The sequence below is a fragment of the Aplidium turbinatum genome, chromosome 18 (genome assembly GCF_918807975.1).
Source record: "Aplidium turbinatum chromosome 18, kaAplTurb1.1, whole genome shotgun sequence".
In the NCBI taxonomy this organism is placed as follows: Eukaryota; Metazoa; Chordata; class Ascidiacea; order Aplousobranchia; family Polyclinidae; genus Aplidium; species Aplidium turbinatum.
This window is the reverse complement of record NC_137489.1, coordinates 11,952,489-11,979,897: the sequence shown is the minus strand read 5'-3', so window position 1 is coordinate 11,979,897 and position 27,409 is coordinate 11,952,489. Positions and strand designations below refer to the sequence as shown.

At 39.2% G+C, this 27,409-nt stretch overlaps 2 protein-coding genes across 2 annotated transcripts in view; one reads left to right on the top strand and one right to left on the bottom strand.

Annotated features, from left to right (window-relative positions):
- LOC145787186 (dynein axonemal heavy chain 5-like) overlaps window positions 1-1,963 on the top strand; it is a 64,639-nt gene extending 62,676 nt beyond the window's left edge. The window contains exons 84-86 of the mRNA XM_082598909.1: window positions 288-440; window positions 833-1,067; window positions 1,606-1,963. Of these exons, the coding sequence (XP_082455035.1) occupies window positions 288-440; window positions 833-1,067; window positions 1,606-1,760 (543 nt within the window). The 3' untranslated portion in view covers window positions 1,761-1,963. The remainder of the gene's footprint in view (window positions 1-287; window positions 441-832; window positions 1,068-1,605) is intronic.
- A 16-nt stretch (window positions 1,964-1,979) lies between these two features.
- On the bottom strand, window positions 1,980-9,651 carry LOC145787980 (tyrosine aminotransferase-like). Its single transcript, XM_082599819.1, has 11 exons — window positions 9,522-9,651; window positions 9,225-9,358; window positions 8,548-8,744; window positions 7,368-7,526; window positions 6,939-7,077; window positions 6,552-6,604; window positions 6,060-6,142; window positions 5,544-5,613; window positions 4,898-5,107; window positions 4,719-4,817; window positions 1,980-3,866 (listed from the first exon to the last, which is right to left on the bottom strand). The coding sequence occupies exons 1-11, from the start codon at window positions 9,551-9,553 to the stop codon at window positions 3,756-3,758; spliced, it is 1,287 nt and encodes a 428-aa protein (XP_082455945.1). The 5' UTR covers window positions 9,554-9,651; the 3' UTR covers window positions 1,980-3,755.
- Between the last annotated feature and the right edge of the window lie 17,758 nt (window positions 9,652-27,409).

Here is a 27,409-nt window from a genome sequence, read left to right as displayed (position 1 = left end):
ATCGCAGCATCCAGTTTGGTCGACGGTGCCTGTTTTCATGTCAGAGTGGGAGCTTTTGATTTTGGGAGCTCGCAAGATTTGACAATGCTTTCTTGCAGCACAAACAAAATGATTATTTGCATTCTTGTGTCATTAAAAATTGCTTACAAAATGTGACATAGCTAGTCGTAACTCGACAGGCCATAGTGGGGCCCCCTAAAACCAGTCCGGGCCCGGATTCACACCTCAAAGTACCCGTGGACAACGCTACCTCAATGACCAACTGTTTTTACTTTTGCCTTTTGCAGATCTCGTGGCCTTCCAGCACTCTTGGATTTTGGTTCACAGAATTACTGGACCGTAACGCTCAGTTTCATACCTGGTGCTTCCAAGGCCAGCCAAAGTCGTTCTGGATGACTGGTTTCTTCAACCCTCAAGGATTCCTGACCGCCATGAAACAGGTTTAAATTTGAAAATGTACTTTTACCTGCTTGAAATCTATCTCTACCATTTATAGCATAGCCTACTAATAGATGAGAATTATAATAACCTTTAAAATTTGCGTTCAAAAATAGATGTTTCAGTGTGAACTCATCTACTTGCCACATTAGGTGAGATAAATGTCTTTTCAACATTTCCTTGACCTTAAACAAAAGCATATTCGTGGTAGTAACATCTTTAGAGCGATTAAGATGCCATCCTGTCTATTTTTAAACATGTTATTAACTTTCTTGCCACAACCCAGCCACGTGCTCTCGATCTGTGTCGAACCGAGGTCTTCCGACTTCCGGCCAGACGCTCTCACCAGTCGGCCACGTTATCCCGACTCAACAAATTCAAATCTTTCTACCAGGAAGTGACACGAGCCCACAAGGGATGGGCGCTCGACAGCGTCGTCCTCCATAACGAAGTGACCAGGTTTATGTCCAGTGATGACGTCACCACTCCACCTCAAGAAGGCGTATACGTGTACGGCTTGTACTTGGAAGGAGCTGGCTGGGACAAGAGAGGCCAGAAACTGATCGAATCGAAACCGAAAGTTTTGTTCGAGTTGATGCCGATCATTCTCATTGACGCAGTACAAGCAAGTGAGTGGTTGAGCTAGCTCAGCTACCAATGTGTCATTGCACGATTTTTATACTGTCAGTAGCCTCGTTCTCTTGAGACTTTCTGAGTTTATACTGGGGTTTGGGTGCAAAGTAGGACTCAAGTTATTGACAGACCTGATTGGAAGCAATGTCACCACAATTTAGATACTATCTAAACATGATACTGATGTAAAAATATGTATTGGTTGTTTGAATCTTTATCCTTGGACTGAGAAAGTTTCTTTTAGAACTTAATCCTGGCAGTTTCGCATATTAGTACAAGCTTTGAACCACTGACGCAGGCCCGGTCACCAAGATTGACAGAGTAAAGTTTCTGCTAGGGGTTTTGGAATGGAGAGCTTTCCTTGAACCAAACTGATTGTTTTCTCGAAGCATATTTTTCTCTGTTATAAAAACAGTAAACTAATTTATTAATTGTGAAACAAACTTATTTTGTTGAGTCGTTGTTCGTTATTTTCTAAAGAAGTACTGTATACCGATCACTATCGCATCTTAACAATGCCGTTTTGCTTCACAGAAGTAAAACAAGACAACAAGACGTACGGGTGCCCCATTTACAAGAAACCATCGCGTACCGACAGGAATTACATAGCCGAAGTCGATCTGAAGACCAACCTCAATCCGGATGTCTGGGTGCTACGGGGTGTTGCCCTACTATGTGACGTTAAATGAATGCTTTTGCAGTTTGCTGTATACTGTATTCTTATGTAGGATATAGACTTTTATATTTCGATCGCCTAAGAATAAATCTATATAGAAAATCCGTTGTTTCTACATTGTCTCAAATGCATACGTTGAACCTGTGTAAAATGACTGAATTGCTGGGAACTGGCAATGATCTATGATTCAGATGAGATATAATTACACCACAAAGTTTATTTTTACAAAGCATTTTAGCAGCCTACAACTTATACAAAAAGTTTTTTCATCTTTGGATAATCATGTGTCATCAGTTCTGTTCAGTTGTTTTTACTTTTGACCATCACAGCGAAAACAATGCACGTCAACATAGCAAAGTTCTAGATTCTAGAAACAGCTTATGAATGGTTGTTAATTTAACATTGCGCATGTAAGTAGTTTGGACCAATTAAATGTAGCTGAAGATGTGTTATATTTTTAAAACTTTTTATTTCACTGTTTAATTATATTGCAGATTTTTAAGTATTTTTTTAATAAATAATTTATGTACAATTGCATATAGCCTGTAATAAACTGAACCAAACAATCCGGACAACGTGCTTGTTGCTTTGTCTAATCTAATCCAAACCCAAACTAATTTGAAGTTATATCTCTGACGCAAAACAAGCCTGGTCATTTTGTGGATGTAAACATTGATGGTCTAACTTGGCATCACAACAGGCGTGCACTCGAAGCAAGCGAAATATTCAGGATTTTGTTTTCTACGTCCAAGAGAGCATTTCAAAGATGGCTTACCTTGTAACTTTATATTATTACAGCGTTTTATGCTAACCTTAGCAGTTAGAAGCCTTCATATTTCAATGGAAAAAAACAGCAGAAACACTGCAATATTTACACAAAGATTTAAGACTAAAAATACCGCCTATAACTGGTTTTTACAGTACGTTCTATACAATATCTATGGAGTTAGACCAACTGCAAGACTTTTGCAACGTTGTAAAGTGCGGATACAAAACGCAGTACAGAAAGTCGCTGGAGCAGTAACAGCATGTGCAATAAAGCTGATCAAATTATGGTCTCATTTGAAAGTTTGGATAAAATAGTCCGTAAAAATATATTCGGATATTCACAGTAACGAAAATCTTTCATTTGTGTTGTGTTGCTGGCATTATTCAATGAGTAGCATCGAATTGAGTTAGGTAAAATTGAGAATACTGAACAAACCCATGAAGGACATTCGGTTTCATGACATAAAAACATCAAAGTACGAAATATTAATGTGTATCAATGTTGAAATTACTAAAATAAAACGTAAGCGTTCGGCAGCAATATTAAAGTATGAGCAATAAAACTATTCCATGATTAATTACTTACACATTAAAAAAAAACTTACAAGTGTTTTACAAGGAAGGTTTATAAGTGAAAGAATGCAAGTTGTGCTTACGTGTTTGAAGCTTGCATGGCAAGATACTACACGAAGATAGCATACATATTTCAACAACATGGAGAACTTGAGACTTAGAAAAATGCAATATTCAAAACAATTAAGTCTAATAGCACAGTAATCTAAACAACAGCCAAAAGCCTGTTAATCCGAAGATATTGTCACAGTTTTAACGCATCTCAAGTGAAAAAAGGTTAGGAGACTTTTCAGCAGTGTTTTTCAAAATCGCTCAGATACAAGAACGTCAGTATGCCATTGTTTGACTTACTGACGTTTCACACATCAATGCGACATGCATCTTCACACTAAATTATGTACAAAAATGTCAGTTGAACATGAAGATTCTTGCTGACGTAATGCATTAAACCTCACTGGCGGGACGTTTTGCACACGTTTAATGTGGTGCTTACATCTATTTTCCGTATCAGTACATGACTAAAATGACAATAAAAGGTATGCCAACTGAAAAGACATAGTCTACAGTAGTGGTCTACAAAAGTAGTTATAAGCAGCTTTACAAGAGAAAAAGCTTGTTTAGAAAGAAAAACAGTTGCGTCCATTGAACTAGCGTTTTGCGTACTGTTTCAGGATTTGTAATATTTCTCACAAAATTCTGCTATTCTTTCACAGGCCTCTCTTGTTTGGTCTTCGGGTACAGTCAAGACAAGGCGAAAGAAGTTCGGATAGCAAAAGCACTGAAAAAAATAAATAAACGTTATAAACAAAGAATTGGCGAGCTACAGTAACCCGCTTAAAAAACATGAAAGTTTATTCCTGGATGGATTTCTTCACCATCGGTGAATTACTAGAATGTTGATGAATTGTAACGAAGGAGAGCATATTTATTCGCCAATTGAAAAAAAAATTACAGAGTGTGCATATCATTTTAAACTCATTTCGCTCAATTCATAAGAGCAGAATTAAAGTAGGTGGTAGTTGAGTAAAAAAATATTATAAAGTCATTGCATTGAGTACGCCAACTCTTGTTAGATTGTGGACTTCTACTTAGCTTCGGTTGAATTGGAACACGTCAATAGTTAAAAGTGAATTTAAAAGATAAGAATTGTTTGAAAACCATGGTCACACTCTGGTACTGCGTTGCTCGGTGTTTTCAGGCTTTTTTGGGCAACGAAACTTTTTATGCATTAAAATAGTCTTGCAAAACACCAAGCAAAGTTTTATAAGAATGCAATAAAGTAAACAACACAACAACAAATTATTCACTTTCAGTTTTCACCAGTGCGATATCTGGGCCTGTTTGGATGAGCACTAAGATGACATTAGGGCAGGAATTGCAGAAAGACAAAGTCGAAGCTATTGTGATTTTGATTTTTGACCTGTGTTCCATGGAACACTAGTTAAACTAATAAATTTCTTGCGAAACACCTGACAACCTTTTATGAAATGAAAGAAAAAATAAAACAAAGAAAAATAAAATAAAACAAAAAAAATAAAACAAAAAAATAAAACAAAAAAAAGAAAGAAAAAAAAGAAAAGAAAAAACACCGGTTGAAATCACTGGGGCAGCCTATTCAAAGTCGAAATACCTGAGCGGGTAGACAAAACACACTTTGTTCCGTGAGAAGTTTTTCTGTGAATACTTTATCATCCTCCAAATCCGGAAGCCGTTTTTTGTCAAAACCAACCTGAGCAACATGAATGAAGTTATACGTAAGTTAAACGTTCAATGACGCAAATTAAGAAAAAAACGCTTTTGATTTCGTACCATCATATACATCGCAGCTTGTGGTTTGATTGGTCGAAGGCCAGGTACAGCGCTCAGTCGTTCATAAATGTATTTGGCAGTGTGCTCAATTTTGCGTATGGTTTCATCATGGCATGACTGTGGAGTTGATAATATTCCAGAAAGTGCGGCTTGAATGAAAGTTGTTGGGCCTAAAATTCTTTGTGTCAGTTTGACTAGTCCTGTCCGTACCTAAAAGTAATGTCGGTATTAAAACCTTAAAAACCCATAGTTTATAGCATCATTAAGCTTCTAGGCTCAGTGATTAAACTAGAAATAGATCACTACTTTAGATAAAAAAATAAAACCAAAATGCTGTAATGTAGGCTTAGCAAAAGTCAAGTTACTGTTTTGGAATCTTTTGTTAACAAATTAAATTTGAGGAACGTGAGAAAATAGACTTTGTCTGTTGAAGACAAAAGTCAAATTCAATCTTATCACAACAATTTTCTCACGCCATGTTAATATTTAGTTTTCTTAAAACAATAATTCAGAAACAATGTGACCCACTGTATCATTGCACAAGTTGAAATGATCTACCGGTCTTGCTTTCATCAAATGAGCATACTCGACTTGCTAATGAAACATATAAGCAGATGCAGCAGCACATTATTGCCTTGTTTCTCACCTCTTTACCAAAGATGCTGTTCCTGTCATGAACCACCACCCAACCCAATCTCCATCCCGGAACCAAGAATCTGACGCACAATTGTATATACAGTAGTTAAACGAAGAACTGAAATTGATTACATACAACAATAAATACTACCAAAACTACAAAAAGTGTCGATGCCAAGCAAAAAGCCCAGTAGAGCGAATTACAGCAAATACAGTTGCTGGTCACCTAAAATCTTTTACAGCCTGATTCACTTTAATTGGGATCGTCAGAAGGTTCTTATTGTATTTGAATAAGTGAAACAGGCTGTAAATGTTGTTAGGTGACTAACTACTGTATTTAATATAAATGCACAGATATGAGACTGAAATAAAATAACACCTATACTGAAAAAAGTTATGTAAATGCTAAGTTTAGCTAATTCTAATAAAGTCAACGATTGCTATCAAAAAAATTGTGGAATCTGTTTCGCCGTAAGTAATATCTTAACAGGCTCAATGCACACACAGCAAGCAATTTCCCTCCTACCTTTTCGCAATTCCACCACAAGACAGAATTGGTACAGATGTTGTCTGTGACGCGCATGAAATAAAAGTCTGGCCACTGAAAACCTTAAAAAAAAAACAAGGTTTTAAAATTTCAAAAACATCTTTCCAAATGATTATAAATATTTTAAAAACTTCACTTTTAATCCAAATAAATTTTACAGACAACGCAAAGTTAACGCCACTGTGATTGTCAGGTTATAAAAACGTACTGTGAGTGTAGCCCACTTAATTTCACACTTCATCTGTCACAGGCGTTGTTCACTGTATCATACAAAATTTGTGACAACATATAAAATTATAATGTAGTGCAAAGGATAGAGTTTTAGAACGTCTATTAATGCAAAACAATTAGTTTAAATAATTAAAATTACATAAAGATTGGTCAAGCTTATATGTTTTTTTAAGCTACAGTTACTATATCATACTTAAAAAAGCAAAACAAATTGAATTGAACACATGAATTTCAACATACGATATCAGCGTAGATTTCATCAGCAAGAATGGGAACTTTATTTCTCTCTGCAACTGCAAAAAAAGTAAAATTGAAGATATTTTACCTCAAAAAGACGATAAAATATCTATCACAAGAGACGGAGTAAGAGTGTGTGTGAGGGAAAGAAGAGATAACATATTATTAAAGTTTCGTCTGTGGCCCAAACAAAGTATCCTTTTGTACAGTGTAGTCACTGTACTGACTACTGCACTGTACGGTTAAGATTCAACGTAGACCAGAAACAACCAGAAAAACAGGGTTTCATCCAGCCGGTTGCTTCACTCATATATCTGCATCCATAACCAGTTAACCACAAGATAAGAAACCTGTAAATAATTTGCAACATCCGTTTAAGCAACATCTTACCATCCAAGATGGCGTTGATGTGTTTCTTGCTAAAGTTGGAACCGCAAGGATTTGATGGATTCACAACAACTATGAGCTTGGTTTTATGATCCAATAACTCCTCCATATGCTCCAAGTCTGCCTCCCACGATTTTTCCGGCTGAAAGGAGTTTGTCCCAAGATAATTACGCGAAGAAAAAGTTATCAACCCCCTCTCCCCCAAAAAAACGTACGTATGAAGCAAAACATCAAATTAACATTGCTGATTTCTACAGCACGATAACCACTTGAAACAAATTATAAAACAATGCTACGAATGCTTGTTAAACAAAGATGGGATTGTGGAGTAATTTCTTTCAGTTTAAAAACTTTGCTTTTGCAGTTCAGTGTTATTTTAGCATTTCTTTAAACAAAAAACAACATGGCCACAACAAACCTTCAAAAACTTACCAGGCAATTGTAATGTTTCACTTCTATGCCTTGTGACAGAGCCAACGTCTCATAAAGTGAAAAACCAGGCCTGGGAACGACAATGTTATCTCCAGGATCTGCTAGCACTGTCATCGCCAATCCGATTGCATCTGAACATCCACAAGTCAGATACACATCCTAAAAGAAAATACAAATAAAGAAATATCTATTTGGCCGGTTACCTTTAAATACGTCGTCTGCAGAGATGGGGCAGTGTACAACTAAGTGCCTGTTCTGCTATCGAATTACGTTCAAGGTATCGATGTCCACTTATAGTTCTCTGTAAGTCTATATACATTACTACCTGGATCATGTCGTAGCTTTAATATGATGTTTGTGAAGCAGCCAATACTGAGTTTAGTGTTTCGTTGCAAATTTCATGCATTATTGCATTTAGCCAACTCTGTTTTGTGTGTTTGTTACATTCTGATATTCCTACAACCCTGGATGAAGCGAGAGATGCCAATAAATGGCAAGTGTTGCTGCAAGAGCTGTTCGAAACGTTCTTTTTCGGGTCGAAATAAACTTTACGCTACGAAAAACGAGTCAAAGTGAAAGAAACGTAACTCGAAACGGAGTCAAAACAAGAAATTCTCGTCAAAAGGGAAACGAAAAGTGAAGTCGTTTCGAAGCAAAACGAAATAAAGCTTAGCAATCGAAACAAAACCAGCGCAAGAAATCGTGGGTCGAAACGAAACAATTTTTAAAAGTTCAAGTTATTCTATTTTAATTAACTCTACTGACCTGCGTTGTTTGTTATATGTTCAAAAACCTGGATAAAGGTGCATACACTAAAGCGTATCTTTTGCTATATGCTATGAAAAGCTAAAGGATGCAATAATTAAATCACGCAATTCTAATTTTGCTGTAGTATTGACACTGATTAAAACATTTTAAACCAGAAGACGTAGTAGGGGATTAATCAACTAATCTATGACGTATACTGCAACTTAACAAACGTAATTGCGCTAATAATCTTGATTTAGCACACAACAACATTTCATTGCAATCTACAACAATATAACATGCGTTTTTCAGTGTCATTTAGCCATAGCATTGCTAATGCGGTCAGAATATGAACTAATTCAAAATTGTGCAATCACAGAAAAAGACAAAACAGCTGTGGTGGCAAAATCGAAAAACACTTAAAGTAGCCTACCCCGGCGTTCAATGGAGCCTCTGGTCTGCTGACGTACTTGGCAACAGCTTCTCTTGCTTTGCTGTGTCCAAACGAGGGCCCGTATCCGTTGTGTATGCCGCAGTCGAGCGCATCATGCACAGCCTGTATGACATTATCGTATGGCTTAAAGTTACCAAACACAGTTGGATCACCTAGAGAAGAAAGACAAACATATTCTTAATCTTATTTTTTAAACTATTTACTTCAGTCCAGCTTGTATTAACTTGTTGCTATTCCATTGGAAACAATATTATTGGGCACAGTTTTGATAACGATAACGTGGGGATTTAGCAAGTCAGAAGACATTTTGCCTCCTGTGTTTGGCTATACCCTTGAAATAGCAGAGGTCGAAAATGGTAGGCAAAAACAACGTCATATGTGTTTGCTGTAACCCTGCAGAGGTTAATTTGTGTATTGTAGCTAATTACATTATCAAGCAAGCACCATTCACTAGATTGAGTCGTTTCTAAACAACCCTAAAACTTTTTGTAAACAGAAAGTAGTTATATTGGGAAAAGCAAACAAACAATTAGTGGTGATATTAAACAAGCCACCAAAACCATCCAAAAAAAAACATATTTCGTACTAACAATGGAGTAACATTCTTGAAGCCGCTTGTCGATCGTATTTGGCTAAAACAATGCGTTTCTGCATACCTAACGATAATGTGATTAGCTTTTTATTCGGGTTTGGGTGGACGTCCATCCCGTCAACAATCGCTCGAATTGGGTTGATCGTTTTTTTGGCGGTGTTGGAGGAACGCACTTTCCAAGCTGTCGTGTCACGTGGTCTACAAAATAAGAATTTGGAAATACCACACGAAACCTTTGTTCAAGAAAGAATTACACTCAATGCAGGTAAACATTTACAGCTGCACGAAATTATCGAAACGCGGTTGACAACAAAGTTTAGACATTAACTCACTAAACACTGTTTTTCGTCATATTGCTTACTTGCAAACGTGATTCCCGTTATAATGATTCATGGTACTGGGGTCTTTTCAGCTTTCTTGTTATTAAAATTGACAAAACTTTTAACCAGTAATCAGATTTTTTATACTAAAATCTTTACTTTACCTACAACTTTTTTTAAAGGAATGAAAGTCCAGTTAGTTTATAAAGCTACCATACATCAGACGATACTACACCAGGCATCCAATTCACAGTACCATAAATAAAACAAAATATTACAAAAAAGCTTTTTAATTATTTTAGATGGTATTAAATTATCCATAACATAAAATTGCTCAACTCTGAAAGCTGCGGCGGCTATGAAGCAGAAGTTTAAAAACATGAGTTTTTTTTTTCTAACAGCGTTTTAATTACACGTATTGGCTTCCTTGCTTTCACTTTCACTTGGTCTAAATCTCCAATGACCAAGTATAGATTTAAATACAACGAAAATCAAAAATAATGAAAAAGCAGCTATTGTACTGCACGCTTTCACTGGCAGGCAAGCTGCGAAAGCGTTGAACAACAGCTGGTTCTAGTTGCAGCCCTTGTGCTAATACAACAAAGCCTCTGACCGCTGTTTGCAAAAGATAACATGTTTTTCCAGATAGCGCCGCTGAAGTGGTTTCAAACCGACTGTTGACATGGATTTTCTTGCATAATTCGCTTTTCTCTTGTCACTGAAACCTAAAACGTTCCTAGGAATCGCAAAATGTAGTTTAAAACTTCCAAAATTGCGGCTGAGGTTCTTCGCTACCCTTTAAAATGCTCAGCATGTAGAATAACTATAATTTTATATTCAATAAGCAACTTATGTCATGACAATATCAACCAAACTGCACTAACAAAACCAAAACAAATCTTTGATCATGGTCTTACTTAGAAGATTGAAAAAGATGGGCATGGATGCCCAGCCCCCCTAAAAGTAGTGACGTGCTGTGAGAGTGTGAGACTCGCGGTCAGTAGCAGATCCAAGGTGGGGGCACTAGGTCACGTAGCTTTTTGTACCCCACAAAAAAGCATTTTTTTGCATTTTGAAAAAAAATCTTGCAAGTCAGCAGTAGTGACCTCAGCAAATGGCAGTTGAGCAAGCAACAACTGAGCTAGCAACATTTCAGAAAGAGGCTGAAGTTGGTAAATGATGAAACTGAGCAAGTAACAACTGAGCAGTGAGCAAGCCGAAGCTTGGAACGTCGCTAGTCAGCAAAATGAGTTTAACAAGCGATGACCAAGTTCGAACGTAGTAGGCAAGTAAATCTCATTTGCTGATTTGGCAGTAGCTGAAATGTACATGCTTTGTTGAAGCAAGCACTTGCTGAGTTGTCGCATGCCGAGTGGTCTAACGACCATTTTGAAAGGTTTTCTCGTTCTCGTCTCTCAGCCATACTACATTGACATAACCGATGACATTGGTAAATAAAATCCTACCTCAGATATCTACTACTGAAAATATGTGTGACCAATGACATCTTTGCTACCGATTAAGTTAACGAAAACGAAAAATATTTTCATGTTTTTTCTTGGGGGGGGGGGGACGTAACCAAGTGTCCCCTGGATCCGTTACTGCATGTTCTATGGACAAGCTCTCCAAACTCTGTACTAAAATATTCGTAAACGCTGAGGTCTAAAATAGAAAAGTATGTTTCTCAATATTTTGTTTATATTTCTGCTGGACAAAACTAAGGTGATCGCCCCAATTTTTTGTCTCGGCTTGCCTCTGAACTCTGTCATACGCTATTAATGGTAGGCTTAATTATGTTATGTATTACTAAATACGCAAGTTCCCATCTACAGTACTGTATATTGTCAAGTAAATTATTTTGCATTATTTATGGCCAGTGGTGCCGAAGTAGGGGGGGATGGGGGGATATATCCCCCCCAATATTTTGGCAGCATCCCCCCCAATAATTCAGAAAAAATTAGTTGCTATGAAGTTGTACTTCGATTCAGTTGTTTGTAAGCATCTCGAATTGCTGTTGTTTTTCTTTTATTGATGTTTAATCACAGTTCTAATTGTCTTGGATTTGACGCTAGACAATGAAGGACCTTCATTGAAGGTATTCCGGAAAAATTTGCTGCTAATTTCATTTGCAAGCACCACGGCAAAGAAGAGTCCCTGAAAGATTGGGTGGAGGCTCGATGGCAGCTACTGCAGACACTCAACTGCATTAAGTTATAAAATACGTTACAATCAGTTCATGGACAGAGTTATGTCTGAACTGACCGAGAGGTTTGAAAGTAGCCTGAATTCTGATTTGGCAAAGTATAAAGAACTTGCACGAATTTTCAAGACCGGCTTAGTTCCTGAAATGGTCAAAAATTATCCAGAGCTGAATAAACAATCGATGAGTTATCAAATTGATTCATTCAGCAAGGCAACAGCACCAAAATCTCTGTACGATGCCAAAAGAGCTTACCAGGCATTGTCCGAGTTGAAAAAAAACCTCTCTATTCTCAAATACTCCAGCTGATTAAGAACCTCTTTTTGCCCGGTAAGCTTTGCTGCTTGTGAGAGGTCGTTTTCCAATCTTCGTAGATTGAAAACCTGACTGAGAAATACTTTGGGACAGGAAAGGTTAAATGCTAGCATTGTTTGCAACATTGACCAAAATATTGTTAATGACATCAGCATAAATGACAGTGCTAATGTATTTTCAATGAGCACTACCGTAAAACGCAATTTGGTTGTAACAAGTTCTTGTGATGTGTTTGAAAGCTAGCATTTTTGTCATAAATTTGCAAATGTTCTTCTGCAGCTTCGATTGTTTTCAGTCTCCTGACTAGTGACTTTGTCCTATAGCGCACTAAGTGTAGTGATTCTAGCAAGCCCGCAACCAGGGGGGGCATTGGGGGCATTTGCCCCCCCCCGAAATTTTTTTGAAAAAATTTAAGCGTTCTATGCAGTATGAAATGTATTATGAATAGACGTGCGTCGTACACGTACAGTCGTACAGCCATACTGTAGAGCAGGGTTTCCCAAACTGTGGTCCGCGGACCATTGGTGGTCCGCGACGACTGCACAGGTGGTCCGTGGCGATATGACAAAAAATTAAAAAGTCACACATATGCGTTGTACAGTACGTAGCCTACCCAGTCAAAGATAATTGCCGCAGTTCTTAACTAATATAGAGTTGATTTTCTCTGAGGTTACACAACATTTGGAATTGCTTTCTGCACATTTCAAGAAGTACTTTTTAAAAGAGACATATGAGAATTTCGACTGGATTTTAAACCCTTTCTTTGTAACAAAGACTGATCTATCAGAACGCGAAGAAGAAGAATTAGCCGAATTATCATCTGATCGAACTTTAATGCTTAGTTTCAATCAAACAGAAACAGCTATTGCATCTTTCTGGTTGAGTGTTGTGGAGGAATATCCATTGCTATCGCAAAAGGAAACTAAAATTTTATTGCCTTTTGCCAAGACCTGCATGTGTGAGACAGCATTTTCAGCTCTTACCAACATGAAGACAATATACAGGTCCAGACTTTCCGTGGACCCTGACTTTGCCCTGACCAAGAGTTTGCCTTTCACAAATAACTCCCAGAATTGATGACTTATGCAATAAGAAGCAATCCCATCCATCCCATTGATGTTGTCAGTTTTTTAAATAAACAAAATTCGGTTTTATTCATTTTTACCATTGTATTGGAATTGGGGGTCCGCGAATAAACAGATTCACAAATAGTGGTCCGTGGCCCAAAAAAGTTAGGGAAACCCTTCTGTAGAGTGTAGACTATCGAAACCGAAAGTAGGCTACGCTGGTTGGAAGCCATGCTAACGATTTTGTTCGACAAATTAGGCTGGCATCCTCATTATCTGTTTCGTTAGCGTATACATAATGTCAGCATCCATCATCACCATAAAAAGCGTTTAAAAACAACTAAATAATTCGAGATCAAAAGCAGCTACGACAGCGTGGTGAATAAGCTACTCAGTTGGGCTTAGGCATTTGTAAATATATGTATTATCGTAATTTTCTTCCTTGGGTAGTCATAGCTAAATGAGAAAAGGTTACTAAGGCTAGTTTCCTTTAATGCTGTACTAAACAAAAACGTGATTGACATAAGTTATGACCACTGAACCGTAACATGGTAGTGCCACACTCTCTTGTCCCTTATCAATGGGCGTGGACATTAACATAAAAATGTTACAATGCATCATTTTAATGCTGGTTCTTTGATAAAAATTAAATGCCCCCCCCCGAAAATAGTTGCTGGTTGCGGGCCTGGATTCTAGTGAAGGAGAGGGTAAAAAGAAAAGTAGCCTATAACTTCTGTTGTTTTTTTTGGAAAAACTAAGTATTCATTGGAAGGTCATAGCTTCGAATCCAGCTGGAGGTACCAATTTTTCTTTGCTTGTTTCTTAATCTTGCAGCAGTCATTCACAAGAGCACAGGTAGCGCTTTTATCTCCACTATTTCTTGTCTGTGTATTATGCTGTTAGCAGCTAATTTACCGAGGTCCGGTGATTGTTTAATAAACCTAATAGGCCTACCACAACCACTAAAATTGTGTATAAAAGTATGCATCCCCCCCAATGTTCAAAATTGTCTAAAATTTGATAAAATTTTGATTTATCCCCCCCAATCCTCAACTAACTTCGGCACCACTGTTTATGGCAAAAAAGTAAGAGAATGACATTAATGTAAGCATATGTAAGTAACAGTATTCAAATGTCATATGACGTTCTACTAGACTAGAGGCTTGTCAAAATTGCGTTATATAATAGAGTAGGTTGGTGAAAACGTTTCAATTAGCGGCATACTGGATGTGAGTGAGGTTACAAAATGCATGAAAATGGTGTCGGATAATATTCGAACAGCACCTTGCTGATACAGATGACGCAGAATTAACTTTGTTAAAGCCTTGTCAGAAAAAAAATGATTGATAGGTCTATACTTATAGTGTGACGTGTTGTGAATAATAACCTTTCCGGCTTACAGCCTTTCATGCTAAGAATTGTCAACTGAGACTTGATTGTCGAATGATGTTTTTGTTCAGCATTTTTATCGCTGGTTTCAACTACCACACCTTTGCTAACAAAACATAACCAACTTACACAGAGAATCACATTTAACATTGTAGTGTAGGTGTTCGTGTCTGAAGCTGTTGGGATAGCTACAGTTCTAATCAGCAATACTGTAAGAAAACAACGGCCTTTAACTTAAACTTACAATATCCTCTCAACGGCTCTGTCAGCCATACGTTAAAATATCTGATTATGCACCAAGCCGATTATAACTTTTATATTAATTTTTGCTTTGGGGAAACCCCCTCGAAAACATGGTGCTTCATGTAACTGACAAAAAGCACACCATGAAGTGACGACTGTAGGCTACAATCATATCCTGACAGATGGACGAGTCTAAATTTAAAGTAAAAACATGCAAGACCTGATTATGATGGACATGGAGTGTTTGCAGTTGCTAGAACTATTTGGCTGTCGCCAAACAGCAAACATCTAAACTGCATCTTTTATTACGTATTCTGCATTGGGCAATAAACCACAGTTGAAGTACAGTAAAATAATTACAGGTTCTTCAAAAACAAATCAGGCTATAGCTTATCATTGGCAACCTTGCTGCTCACAGCTGCTTTAAATATTAATACAGTACTGGCATTACTAAAATTAAACACTTGACCTCTCTACTCTTGTTTAAACTGAAGTAGTCAAAGAAAGCAGCTTGCGTTTCACTAACCCAGCCTAGCATTTGTTCGTACGTGAATGAAGTCTCAGGCTCAGCCAACACTGCGATTCCAGACAGAACGAAGGAAATTGCTAGAGGGCGTGAGGCGTTGCGCTTTTCTCGTTACGGATTGGTCAATATTTTGGGCATGTCTGCTATTGATCGAACGTTTCCGTGTTTTCGAAGATTGTGCTCTGTGAGCGCCATGTGTGTTGGGCGATTGAGTCATAGGACTAGAGTCATATAAGACATTCTTTCAAGCTTAACGTGTGCTTTTCTTCAATTTGAAATATTTGGGTCAACAAGCTGTTGTAAAAAGCAACTTCCCCAAACTTTTTCTGTCATCCCGATAGTGCTTTGTGATCTAACAGAATCAACAATTTCGAAGTTTTTTCTTCTTGAGTCTTGTTTTTCACTCTTTCAGTGCCGTAGCAATAAAATATGAAATAGCTGGTTACTTTTTAATAATCATTACGTAGCAATAGCAATGTTACAAATGTGTTTCTCGGTAGTCGAGTGTAGCAAGAATTAACAGCGACAGACACTTGTTTCGCCCATGAGGTTGGGCTCATCAGTATCGCACCACCAATTCATTCCACATAGTTCTCAAATCTCAACCGCTGCTTTTGTCAGTCAATTGAATCCTTACTTATGCGGAAAGAAAACAACTAAACTAACTTACTAACTAACCAAACTCAACAATGTTACAAAAGTTGTTTATGATGGTTGGCTGTGTGGAAGCTAAAGTTAATGGCTGAGATTAGGTTATAACGGACAGCGTTTTGCTACTTTGACTTATTTTGTGATTTCTGTAGGCTACCGCTATTTAAAGTTTATTGGTTGAGATGACACACACAAGCGAGAATATCTGGACCCAAAAAGCCGTAAAATTTGAAGTTCGTGGTCTTGGAAAATGTTTTTATCAGATTTATCAATTCATCCCATGCCTACGTTCAAAACATAGCGACCTGTATGGTTCGGTCTGGTTCAAAACAATTACGCAAAACTCTTTTGAAGCGGAACAAAATTTTGAACAAATCTTTCATGAATAGTTTTATTTCAAGCCATCTTTCATGAAACGAAATTTCGCTTTATTTCGATCATTATCATATTTCGAACAAACACAATTTGGTTCAAATGACTGTGACATATCGACATAAAATTTCTTCATTTTTAAAACGAAAACAAGCGATATTGTTCACTAAAGATTTGTTTCGATTTTCAAAAAGAATCACATCGAAAACAATAAAAGTTGTAAAACGAAATTTTCTTGCTTCTGTACACAGGCCCGGATTTAGGGGGGCAGAGGGGGCAGTTGCCCCGGGCCCCCCGACTTTTGAAGGGCCCCCCTATGTGGAAAAAATGTGATTTTGTGTTATTTTTTCCTTTTGGCCTTTAAAGTTTCTGCAAAATGCTGTGCAGTACTGGACTGATGCTACTGTAGACGTAGTAGAGATGGTTTTTCACGCCGTAGGCGCAAAAAATTTTTTGCACGGGGGCCCCCCGATCTAAAAGTGCCCCGGGCCCCCCATCAGTTAAATCCGGCCCTGTCTGTACAGCCAGGGCCACCAAGCTAATTTGTAGCAGACCGGATAACTGAAAAATGGACGAGCGCATACCGGATGGTCATTCTGTTCAATGCTCGCAAGTCAGAACGAAAGCTCTATATTTATTTATTTAGAATCAATAAATCCACAGCAACCTAGCCAAGTTGCGAAGAGACTCAACTTTTGTTCGTGATACATTAGTTAAGTAGGCTTCAGATAGCCTACTCTAAAAATATGCTCATTTACAACCTTGATTTAGAATTTCGAATTTCTTGAGTTTAGAATTTCTTTAGAATTTCTTGAGTTTTTGACCCAGTCCCACAACGTGCCAGTTATCCATAAAAAGAAGTTAAAAAATGGCATTTCAAAAGTCTGTTTCATCTGTAATGCCCGCAAATTATACAAGTACCATTGATGGGTCTGATCATCTGATGTCGCGGAACTGGTGCGGTCAACGGGTTGTGATTTAGTCACTCCTGTTTTAGAGAATGTATCGGGTACGCAACCACCCTTTAATCTGAAAAATCTCTCTTCTGTGTTTCAGAGAATAACTGTTCGTTGCTTGCCTTTTTGTTTGGACCCCTTGACATGGCAAAACAGAACGTTGCTGCTTTATTTGTTGAGGCAAGCAGTTCAGTTACGTCTACTGTCTTACATTGCGCGCAAAAACAACGGTTTGATTTAATGACACACTTGTCTGTAGATGACGTCATGGGTCATCAGCTGCAGATCGCTCTCTGTATTGATTGTCTGACAGTTTACTCAGCGGTCATGATAATTCTTGAACACTGAACTTTGCTTTATTCTGGCGACAGCGAATAGCAACTCAAGCTGCTCAAACCGACGTCCACCCTCAAGGCCTCAAGCTCAACAAAACAGCAAAACATGCCAAAAAGACCATGTGCTGGTTGAAGGCGAGAAGCACTCAACCGTGACAAAGAGAAAATTATTTTTTTTCTTTCGCCGGTTACAAAAAGCAACGAAATGTAATGTTTGATTGTGGGAATCTTTATCTTCGGACTATGAAAGGCTTCTATGAGATCTTAATCCTGACAGTTTTGCAGACTTGCTGGGCCGTTGAGAGGATAATTTGGGCCCGGTACCAATGAGATCCCCGAGCCCTAAATCAAGATAAGCTTACTTTCAAAAAACCCACCATATTCAAAGAATACAAGTTTGCTTCTTCGTTCCCGGCTCTTCGGAAAGGTTATGGGCCCCTAAAATCGTCCCGAGTCAAAAAGCACCCAATGGACCCCTATCAATGCTACTGCTTGTTGAAGTAAAAGATTTGAGTCCCTGACGCAGCACGCAGGCTCAGTCACCGAGATTAATAGAGTGAAGCTTCCACTTATTGTTGAAATGTTGTCTGTAAATTATTCCATCCGCTAGGTGTAGTTGACACTTTTTCCAAGTTACATCGAATAGAAACCAAAAAAATCTGAAAACGAAAAGAGCTTGCTATATATCAAACTGTTGCATTTTTTACACATTTTTGATGTTCATACTTTGAGTCTGATGCAAATACAAATAATCAAATAAGGATGGTTCAAACAATTTCATCATTAAAACTAAACGAAAACATTTATGGTTTTATGAAAAGAGGTTTAAATGGAGAGAAAAATTACAAGAAACATTGTTTGAAAGATGTTTTAAAGTTAGAAGCATTTTCGGCTGCGTGGCCGAGTGGTGAGAGCGCCTGCCCAGAGGTCTAGCGGAGACACATCGCTTCAAAGCATGCGGCTGTGCCTCAGTAAGGCACTTAATTAAAGGCATGTCAAAATAATGGGAGAAGCTGACTCCATGGCAAAGCTGCATGATCATGTAGCCTACTGCTTGCAATGGTCTGTTGTGTTGTATTTGTGATCGCAGTGTAGAGCAGGGGTCCGCAAATACTTTTTGGTGCGACCCAAAAAGCAATCGTTTGAAGTCTTCGCGACCCAAACGTTTCGGAAGCATATAATTTTGCGCAAAACACTTTGCAAATTAATATTAATTCCAATACGGTCGTCCCCACTTATTAAGGCCACATCGGGACCGGACGATTTTGGCTGCGGGAGACAATTTTCTACCACTCCTATACCTTCAGTAATTCCGGAATGGACCAAATTGGGCTTAATAAGCGGGTGGACCTATTAACCGTGCGCTTCGTCGTCGTGCAAGCCTCTGGTGCGGAGGGTCTACTCTATCCTTTTACCAGCCCAGACTCAAGATGTTCCCTGACTACACTGGAAGGCTATTAGAGAGCAGCCAGTATTTAGTTTCATCACCCATGACACGCAGACCTTCCACTCCGTTAGGTGGCTTGAAGATGGTATAGTTATTGATGATGTGGTCTGCAGTCTGTTCCTCGGCACCACATTCACAGGAGGAGGAAGAGGCTAATTCCCCAATGGCGCATGGTTGACCGGAAAAGCCAGACGCACGTACCAAGACGGTTAAGGCGCACCCATGCTTGTCTTTGTAGTGTCAGGCGGATGGGGCATGTGTCGGCGTTGGGGATGAACGAATGAAGTCCGGTGGTACTTGACTTCCTTTCAGAATTCCATTTATAGTCCGCCCAAGTAGCCGCAGAGATGAAGTTCTTCTGCTGCGTTGATCAGAAGTTGAGCGGCTGGCACGAATGGTTGTCTTGACTTCAGTCGACTGGGGTGCTGGTTTGGGGAAGCAGAGATCTTGTGGTGGAGAAGATGGTTAGGCTTTAGTGCCCGTCGGCTAAGAAACAGAGTGGCTTCTTCGTGACGAAGCTCAGAAAGTTGGATGCCAGCGAGAATGGCAAAATTATCCAATGATGTGGGACGCATGCATCCGGTAACTGTCCGCAGGGTGCTGTTTATGGCAGTGCCGATGTTATGGCAGTGTGCACTGCAGCACCAAACAGGTGCACAGTACTCTGCTGAAGAGTAGACAAGGGCTAAGGCTGCTATACGCAAAGTGTCAGCCCTCGCCCCCCAGCTGTGGCCTGCCAGGCGCTTGAGTAGTGCAGCGTGGGATGTCATTTTCTTGCGCAGTGACACCAAATAGTGACGGTATGTGTACGATCTGTCTAGTGCAGGGGTGGGGAACCTGCGGCCCGCGGGCCGAATGCGGCCCGCGTGACTGTTCCATGTGGCCCGCGTCAAAATTTCTTTACCCAAAATATATTGAAACTACAGCTCAAAAAAGAGTAGGCTCTGCATTCTCTGTATATTACGAATGGCCTTCTACTAGTTGATCCATCATAGAAGGCTATTTGTATCAACAATGTGTACGTCACAATGTGACCAGTTATTGTTAATCGGTCAGTTATGTTATTCGTGAAAAGTGTTTTGTAGAGTAGCCTACTTCTCAAATCAGCAAAATTTTACGCTGTATACTGGCTTCTGGAAAGAAAAGATAGATTGATGATGAAAGCAGAATGTTTCAGAACATGTTCCTAGTAACTTCCAACATGAAATAGTAGAGCTCCAGAGTGACGCTACGTGAAAGCGATGTACAAAATCATTCCACTGTTCAACTTTTATCAACGCTGCATAAATGCTGATGATTTTCCAGTGATGCGGAAACATGCTTTGAAATATGTGTCTCTGTTTGGAAGCACCTACCGTTGCAAGCATTTTTTTTCCAAATTGAATCTAACAAAAATCGGTTTCGCTCCAGACTGACTGATAAAAACGTGGAGATGCAGTTAAGAGTTGCAAGTTGCAACATCTTCCGTGTCAGCAGACATCACACGCCTCACCAAAATAAAAACTTTCAGCCATCCCACTAGCTGTGAAAGTGAAATAAATCACTTCGCTGCATTTTTTATCTGTAAATAAAATTTCGAAATTTTTAGTGGCCCGCCTGTGTTATTTCTCATTTTATGTGGCCCGCAATACTAAAAAGGTTCCCCACCCCTGGTCTAGTGTCACCCCAAGATATTCTGGTTCGGGGCAGAAGGTCAGAGGTTTTCCATTGTTCTGAACATGTAGCTCACGATCAACTTCCCGACTGTAGGCTATATAGGTGGAAAGCTGCCGCCAAAGTTTTGTTTTTGCTAAGTTTCAGTCGCCAGTTCTGGAGATAGCCTAAGCTGAGAGAGTTTTCATGCCCTGGCTCAAGCTGTCTTCCAGGCTATATATATAACCGTGGGCTTAACTACTGTACTACAATCGAAAGTATAAATTTTCTTGTAGCCTACCAAATTGTACGAAACTCAGCACATCAAAGACTATATGATTGTATTTATTTTTTCCATACAAGTTATATTCATGGTAATTTTAAACCGTTTTGCGACCCACTGTGAATGGTCTCGCGACCCAAATTTGGGTCGCGACCCAGTATTTGCGGACCCCTGGTGTAGAGTACTGTATTTTGTAGCAATGGGCATACGGTAAAACATAATTGTTATTATTGTTTAAAGGTTTGAATACTTGTAAACTAGAATAATGAGTGATTCTTCGAAGAACATATCGTTTCGAGTTGACAACAAAACAAAAAGGTACTTATTTTGGAACGTAGCCTAACTAGAGTAAAACATTTTGTGTTGAAGTGAAAAAAAAAACTATTTCCAAATATCAAGCATTTTTCACTGACAGTATTATCAATGTTTTAAATCAGCCCTAACTATTAATTTTTGGATGGTCAATTTTGCTTTTCCCATTCGCTTTTATCATCATTTACCATAGATGCAGAATGGGCAATGTTTTCTTATTCAATTTCAAGCAGACTAGCCGATATAGTTTTGAGAAAAGGGATTTTTACATTACGTCATCTATGTTTCTTTTCACAAAAATCAATCAGGCGTAAAATAAAAGCGAACTGAAAATCAAAAAAAAATGCTGTAAAAAATTCCACCTGCCGATATAAAGACCATGACATGTGAAGGTTTTTGGGTTATAGTTTTACAAGATTTTATTTCGTACTGTAGGCTACTTTTTGTACTTCGAGAGTGAAAGAGCAAGCACTCGCTCTGACGGCCAGCTTTCTTGAACCAATCGCTAGACTAAATCACTAAACAAACGGAGAAACCTAAGCGACTTATTTTAACACAACGCATCAAGGGCGCGGGAAGTAGGGGTGCTCAAGGGGCTGCAGCCCCCCCTAGAGCTATTTCAGCCCCCCCTAAAAATTTCGATAATTGCTTCAGCCCCCCCTAGAAAATTCTGACAATTTCAGGTACATAACATATTTTCAGTAATCGTGTTGCAAAACGTTTTTCTTGGGTTTTATAATGCTCCCGATTCGAAATCGGAAACGTTGTTTTCGTGTATTACCGATTTGTTTTCCCAGCTGAATTTGCCGATTGAACGCCTTCAAGGCTACTGTCTTGACGGTGCAGCAAATACAGTATGTCTGGTTGCTAGAAGTGAGTGCAGGCCAAACTTAAAGCATTATGCCCTGGATCGGTATACATTCACTGCAGTAATCATGCTCTCGATTTGATTTTGCAAGACGTTGTAAAGGAAGCGAGGCTTATTGCCGATGCCTTAAACTTCGTTCAAAGTGTTGCAGTTGTAATTCGTGAATCGTCTATGCGTAAATCTTCATTCATGTCGCTTTTTGGTTCCGATGAAGTTGCCTGCAATTTGCTGGGTTTGCGTCCTACTCGTTGGTGCTTTCGTGCTTTTGCCTCGCTCGTGTTGTTAAGTGCTACCCTACCCTGTCGCAATGACTGACCGACATGACAGAAGATAGTGCAATGCGAGGAGACGCACGTGCAAAAATATTCGGCTTTGTAAAACAAGTACGCACGATGCGGCTTTATATTGCGATTACCTGCAGTGGTGAAGTTTATCAGCCTGTGGAAGCCGTCGCAAGACAGCTCCAAAACAAGAAGATTTCTGCTTCTTCAGTTTTGGAATCCATCACCATTCTCCGTAAACGGATCAAAAATCTCAGAAAAGATGAATCTATTTCCAAGCTTATAGATGCAGCAAACGTCTTTACGTTTGCCGATAACTTAACAACGCCAAAGGATCCCCGAGTGGGCAAAACTCCAGCAAGGTTTCGAAACACAGAAGAATCCGATGGTTTGTCGTCTGCGGGAGAAAGAGCGTGGAAACAGTAATAGGCTACATCGAAGCCCTTGAGTTGGTTCAAGCTGAGCTTGATTGAAGATTCAACCAGGTGGATCTGCTTACAGCAGCCAACAGATAGAAGGCCCTTCTGAGCTGTGCAAATGGTGAGGAAAGATCTGATAGGCTACTGAGAACAGCTTATCCGATGCCATCAGAAAAGATCGCCTAAAAACGGAACTTTCCTTGTTCAGCGAAGTTGTAAGCTTAAGTGGAAAAACCGCAAACTCCGTTCAAAAGGTTGCTGAGATACTATCACAACTAAATCCAGGGCCGGATTTAGATGATGGGGGGCCCTGAGCACTTTTACATAGGGGAGCCCCCGGCGAAAAACTACTACGTCTACAGTAGCATTAATCCTGCACTGCACAGAATTTTGTAGAAACATCAAAGGCTAAAAGAAAAAAATAACACAAAATCACATTTTTTCCACGTCGGGGGGCCCCTTCAAAAGGGGGGCCCGGGGCACCTGCATCCTCTGCCCCCCCCCCCCAAATCCGGGCCTGACTAAATCCTCAAACACTAGATCTTTTCAAAGAATTGCGAAAATTCGTGGAGCTCTGCCTTTGCCTCCCTGCTGCATCATCAGAACGTTCTTTTTCTGCTCTAAGACGCTTGAAAACGTGGTTGAGAAGCTCAATCACACAAAAAAGACTTAGGCTACTCATCTTGCGTTGATGCATGTCCACCAAAACGTTTTGGACACTGTCGATGTCAAAGAACTCATGACACAGTTCATAGAGAAAACACCTGAGCGAAAAGCAATCTTCGGAAGCGTGTGAGAACTCACTTCCACAAACTATCGTTTTCAAATCACTTTCTAATTTATACGTTTTCATTTAAATTTTCTGAACAGTTGCTTTGTTGTTGCCGTTTTTCATTTGTCATAATTTACAATGTATGTGTTTTGGCGTCGTCTCTTACACCGGAGGGGACCGAATGCTTATATAGGCTACTACCACTTTTAAATGCTGACCCATATAAGGGGGGTCTGGGGGGCGAAGCCCCCCAGAAGCTGACAACACTACGGCATCTTCAGCCCCCCTAGAGAAAAATAGTTCCCGCGCCACTGCAACGCATGTTATCATTTAGCCTATAGAAAATGTGAAAAATTGTTTCTTTGCTGCTTCGGCACAATTAACTTTCACCACATTTAAGCGAACAGTCTCGAGTGAACAGCAAACAACTGCCGCAGGCGTCTCCTCCAAATTGGTTACTTGAAAAGGACTAACATGAGTATGGCCGAAAACGTTTGTAACTTTTAGTTTATTTTTACAGTATGTTATTATGGTATGGTTTGGTTTTGAATCTTTATCCTCGGACTCACAAAGCCTTGATTGATTATTCCTGTAGTTTCGCATACTTGTACAGTCTGTTGACACAGGCCGGTTGCCGAGATAGACAGTGTGAAGTTTACGATTGTTGAAATCTTGTTGCTAGGGAATTATTCCATCCATTAGGTGCCGCTGAATGGAGAGCAGTCCTTAGAATGCGTTGATCAAACGCATACCTCGAGAGTCGAACCAGCGCCGCTTGATCTTGAAACTTCTTTGTTCACGAAGTCATGCGGTAACCAACTGAGCTATCGTGGCGGACAATTATATCACGGTATGTTAAATGCCGTCTGGTTGTTGGGTCTTATTTGTATATGGTTCCAAAAATCACCTCTTTACCAAAATTTTATTATCCGTAGTTGCCGAAAAAAAAGTTTAATGACGCAACAACAAGTCAGTTACTATGCAGTATTACTGTATTACTGGTACACACTCAAATAGTCGTCAACAGCAGTAAATTGTCTCATTGCCTTTACTTTTTGCAAAGCACTGTATTGTTCAAGTTTCTTTACATAGACAAAAGCTTCAGCAGAATTATCTTGCATTTATAAGAAGTCTTATATCCCCACGCACTGATCAAGTGTTTTTGTTGCTGTGGGTATGGATCTAGCTTCCGGCTGGTTGTAATAATCGTCATCACTTGCAGCAGTGTCAGATATAGTGTTTTTTTTTCTGTTACTGCCTCAAGAATGTCACCAGCTGTTGCATGGTTTTTGTATGTCCCGTTAAAAATCACACTAGTATTTGCAGCATATCTATCTGAGCTCAGCAATGGGGATGTCATCTTCATCAGATGTGTCCGTTGTGACTTCAATGCCAGGAGTCGTAGATATGAAATTGACATGTCTGAAGCAATTGCTTATCGTTTTTGCCTCAACTGGTATCCAAGCTCTATTAAGCATGTGCAATCAGGGTATGGGATGGAATGGAATGGAAGACATTTTTTCCATCTTCCATTCTGAGATTTTCTTCCATTCCATCTCCATTCCATCTTAGAATTCTTTCATTCCATCTCAGAAATCTCTTCCATCTTCCATTCCATCTTCCATCTTCACATTTTGTGATCTCCGCGTTGAATATCCCACAAATAAACCTAAAAACCATAGGCTAAATTTAAGCTAAAAATTTAACAACAGTATTTTCCTAAGGATTACGTACCGTTTGGTGTTAGAACTAGAAGCGTAGATTGATTCTATAAATACAGAAAGAAACAACACGTAGCAAAGTTAATGAAACTGTAGTAATAGTTCTACATTGGAGAAGATAAAGAAGTAACGAAAATACTTGAGAAGCATCGCGGACAATTGGTGTAATAAAAGCACAAGTTAAAGTCATCATCATCGGATGATATGGTTGAAGCTATAGTCCTGCGTGAGTTTCACAAACAAACTGTTGAGAAATTAACTGCCAAGTTTCACAAATTAACTGCCTTCTCGAAACAAAACCCACGAGAATCTCCAAACATAGAACACAAGTGTCGTATGATGGAATGCTGTCAAACGTCAAGAAATTTCCTCCTCTTGGGAGAAGTGTGAATCGTTTATTGCTTTCTGATTGGTCAAGTCTGCTTAACGACAGTAGGTTTGACAAATACTCGTCAGCAGGGGCTCTATCCACTTTTAGAATTCGGGGGGGTGATTTTTGGACAGTGGGCTAAAATCGTCATAGTCATTTCAACTTCTGGGGGGCTGCGCCCCCCAGACCCCCCATTGCAGCATCAGCTTCTTTCTGATCGAAGCATAGGGTTTTCAAGTCGTTTCACAAAGAATGTTTCGGAAATGGCATTTTTGGTAAGCAAACTGGTAGTCACTTAACAAGAAATAATTCTGGCACTGCAAATGAAAACTCGAACCAATCATAAACTACGTTCTCCGTGACGTGAAAAAGGGCGAAAAGAAGATGATACAAAGCAAATCAAGTGCTGGATTTTCTATCAGCTGTTTGTTTGTTTGTTTTTCATATTTTAACCCTGCATTGCGAGAAAGCGGACTTGAGCGCTATGCATCGGTGTACACCTTCTGACGTACACCTGACCCACGCTGCAGCCGACGGCAATGTTTGTTTCCGGTTGTCTACTCTACTTATGACTTAAATTAGGTCCTACCAATTACTCGAAATCGATCACTGGGTAGAGGCAATTATACTTAGGCCTATAGTGAAGTTTCTTCCCCAGAGAAACAACAGCAAGAGCGGGGGGGTGGAGTCGAACATGCAGGCTCTCGACTGCGAGGCCAACGTGCTAACCACTCGGCCACTGCTGCCGACTAAGTTGGCAGCTGGTTGGCTTTTTAGGGGTTAGGGTTAGAAAGTAGTCATTTCATTGACGTGGGTTCGATTCTCACAACTGCTATTGCTCTTTTTTCTTTTGTAATTACCAAATAAAGTTCAAAGCAAAGATTAACTGTCTGGCTAAGTGCGAGAAAGGTCACAATTGGACGGTAGCCTCTTATAACATGTTCTGATTGGTTGGCGGCGTTATTCTAGTCATTTGCAGTGGCAGAATTTTTTCTTGTTGAAGTGGCTACCAAGCAAACTAAGTTAAAACCAGGGTTGGAAGTCGTTAGTCAAAAAGCAATGACTATTTCACTATTCGATAGTGCCCAAAAAAGCAATGACTTTCCGCAATCGATGCTTAAAAAAAAGCAACGAATAGCAATTACTAAAAATTGTCTGGCCGAAAAAAGCCCAAAAACAAGCAACGCGCAAACTCAAAAAAAGGTAGGCTACCAAAACTTGAAAAAAAAACAATCCCAAACTTGCGGCAAAACCGCAAGGTTTGCAACACTGTTAACGGCTCTCACTGGCATGGTTTTTCTGAACTGTGTTGTCGAAAATTTTTCCTTAATCCCTTAAAGTTCGAAAACCGGAAGGGGTCTAGGTCGGATAGTAATCCGAAAACCAAATCTCGCAAATTCGTTTTGACGACAAAGTAAGTGAACAACAAAAAATGATTTAGCAGTTCTCCTAAATAGGCTATCGATTAGTGAAAAACGAATAATGATTTCGTTGCTTGCATAAAAAAGCAGTGAATAACGCGCATTCGATATTTATTTTTAAAAGGAATGGGTATAAGCATTCGATATTCAGAAAGCAACGAATAACGCTATCGAATAGTGACAGCTAGTCGTTATTTCCAACCCTGGTTAAAACACAGTGTAAACGCCTGGCTCGTAGTTCAGGGTTGCCAAACCAAAAAATCATATTGAAATGAAATATATTCATATTGATAAAAAATTCAAAATGTGCTAACAGCGAAAATATATTTTTTTAAATTTGATCAATAAA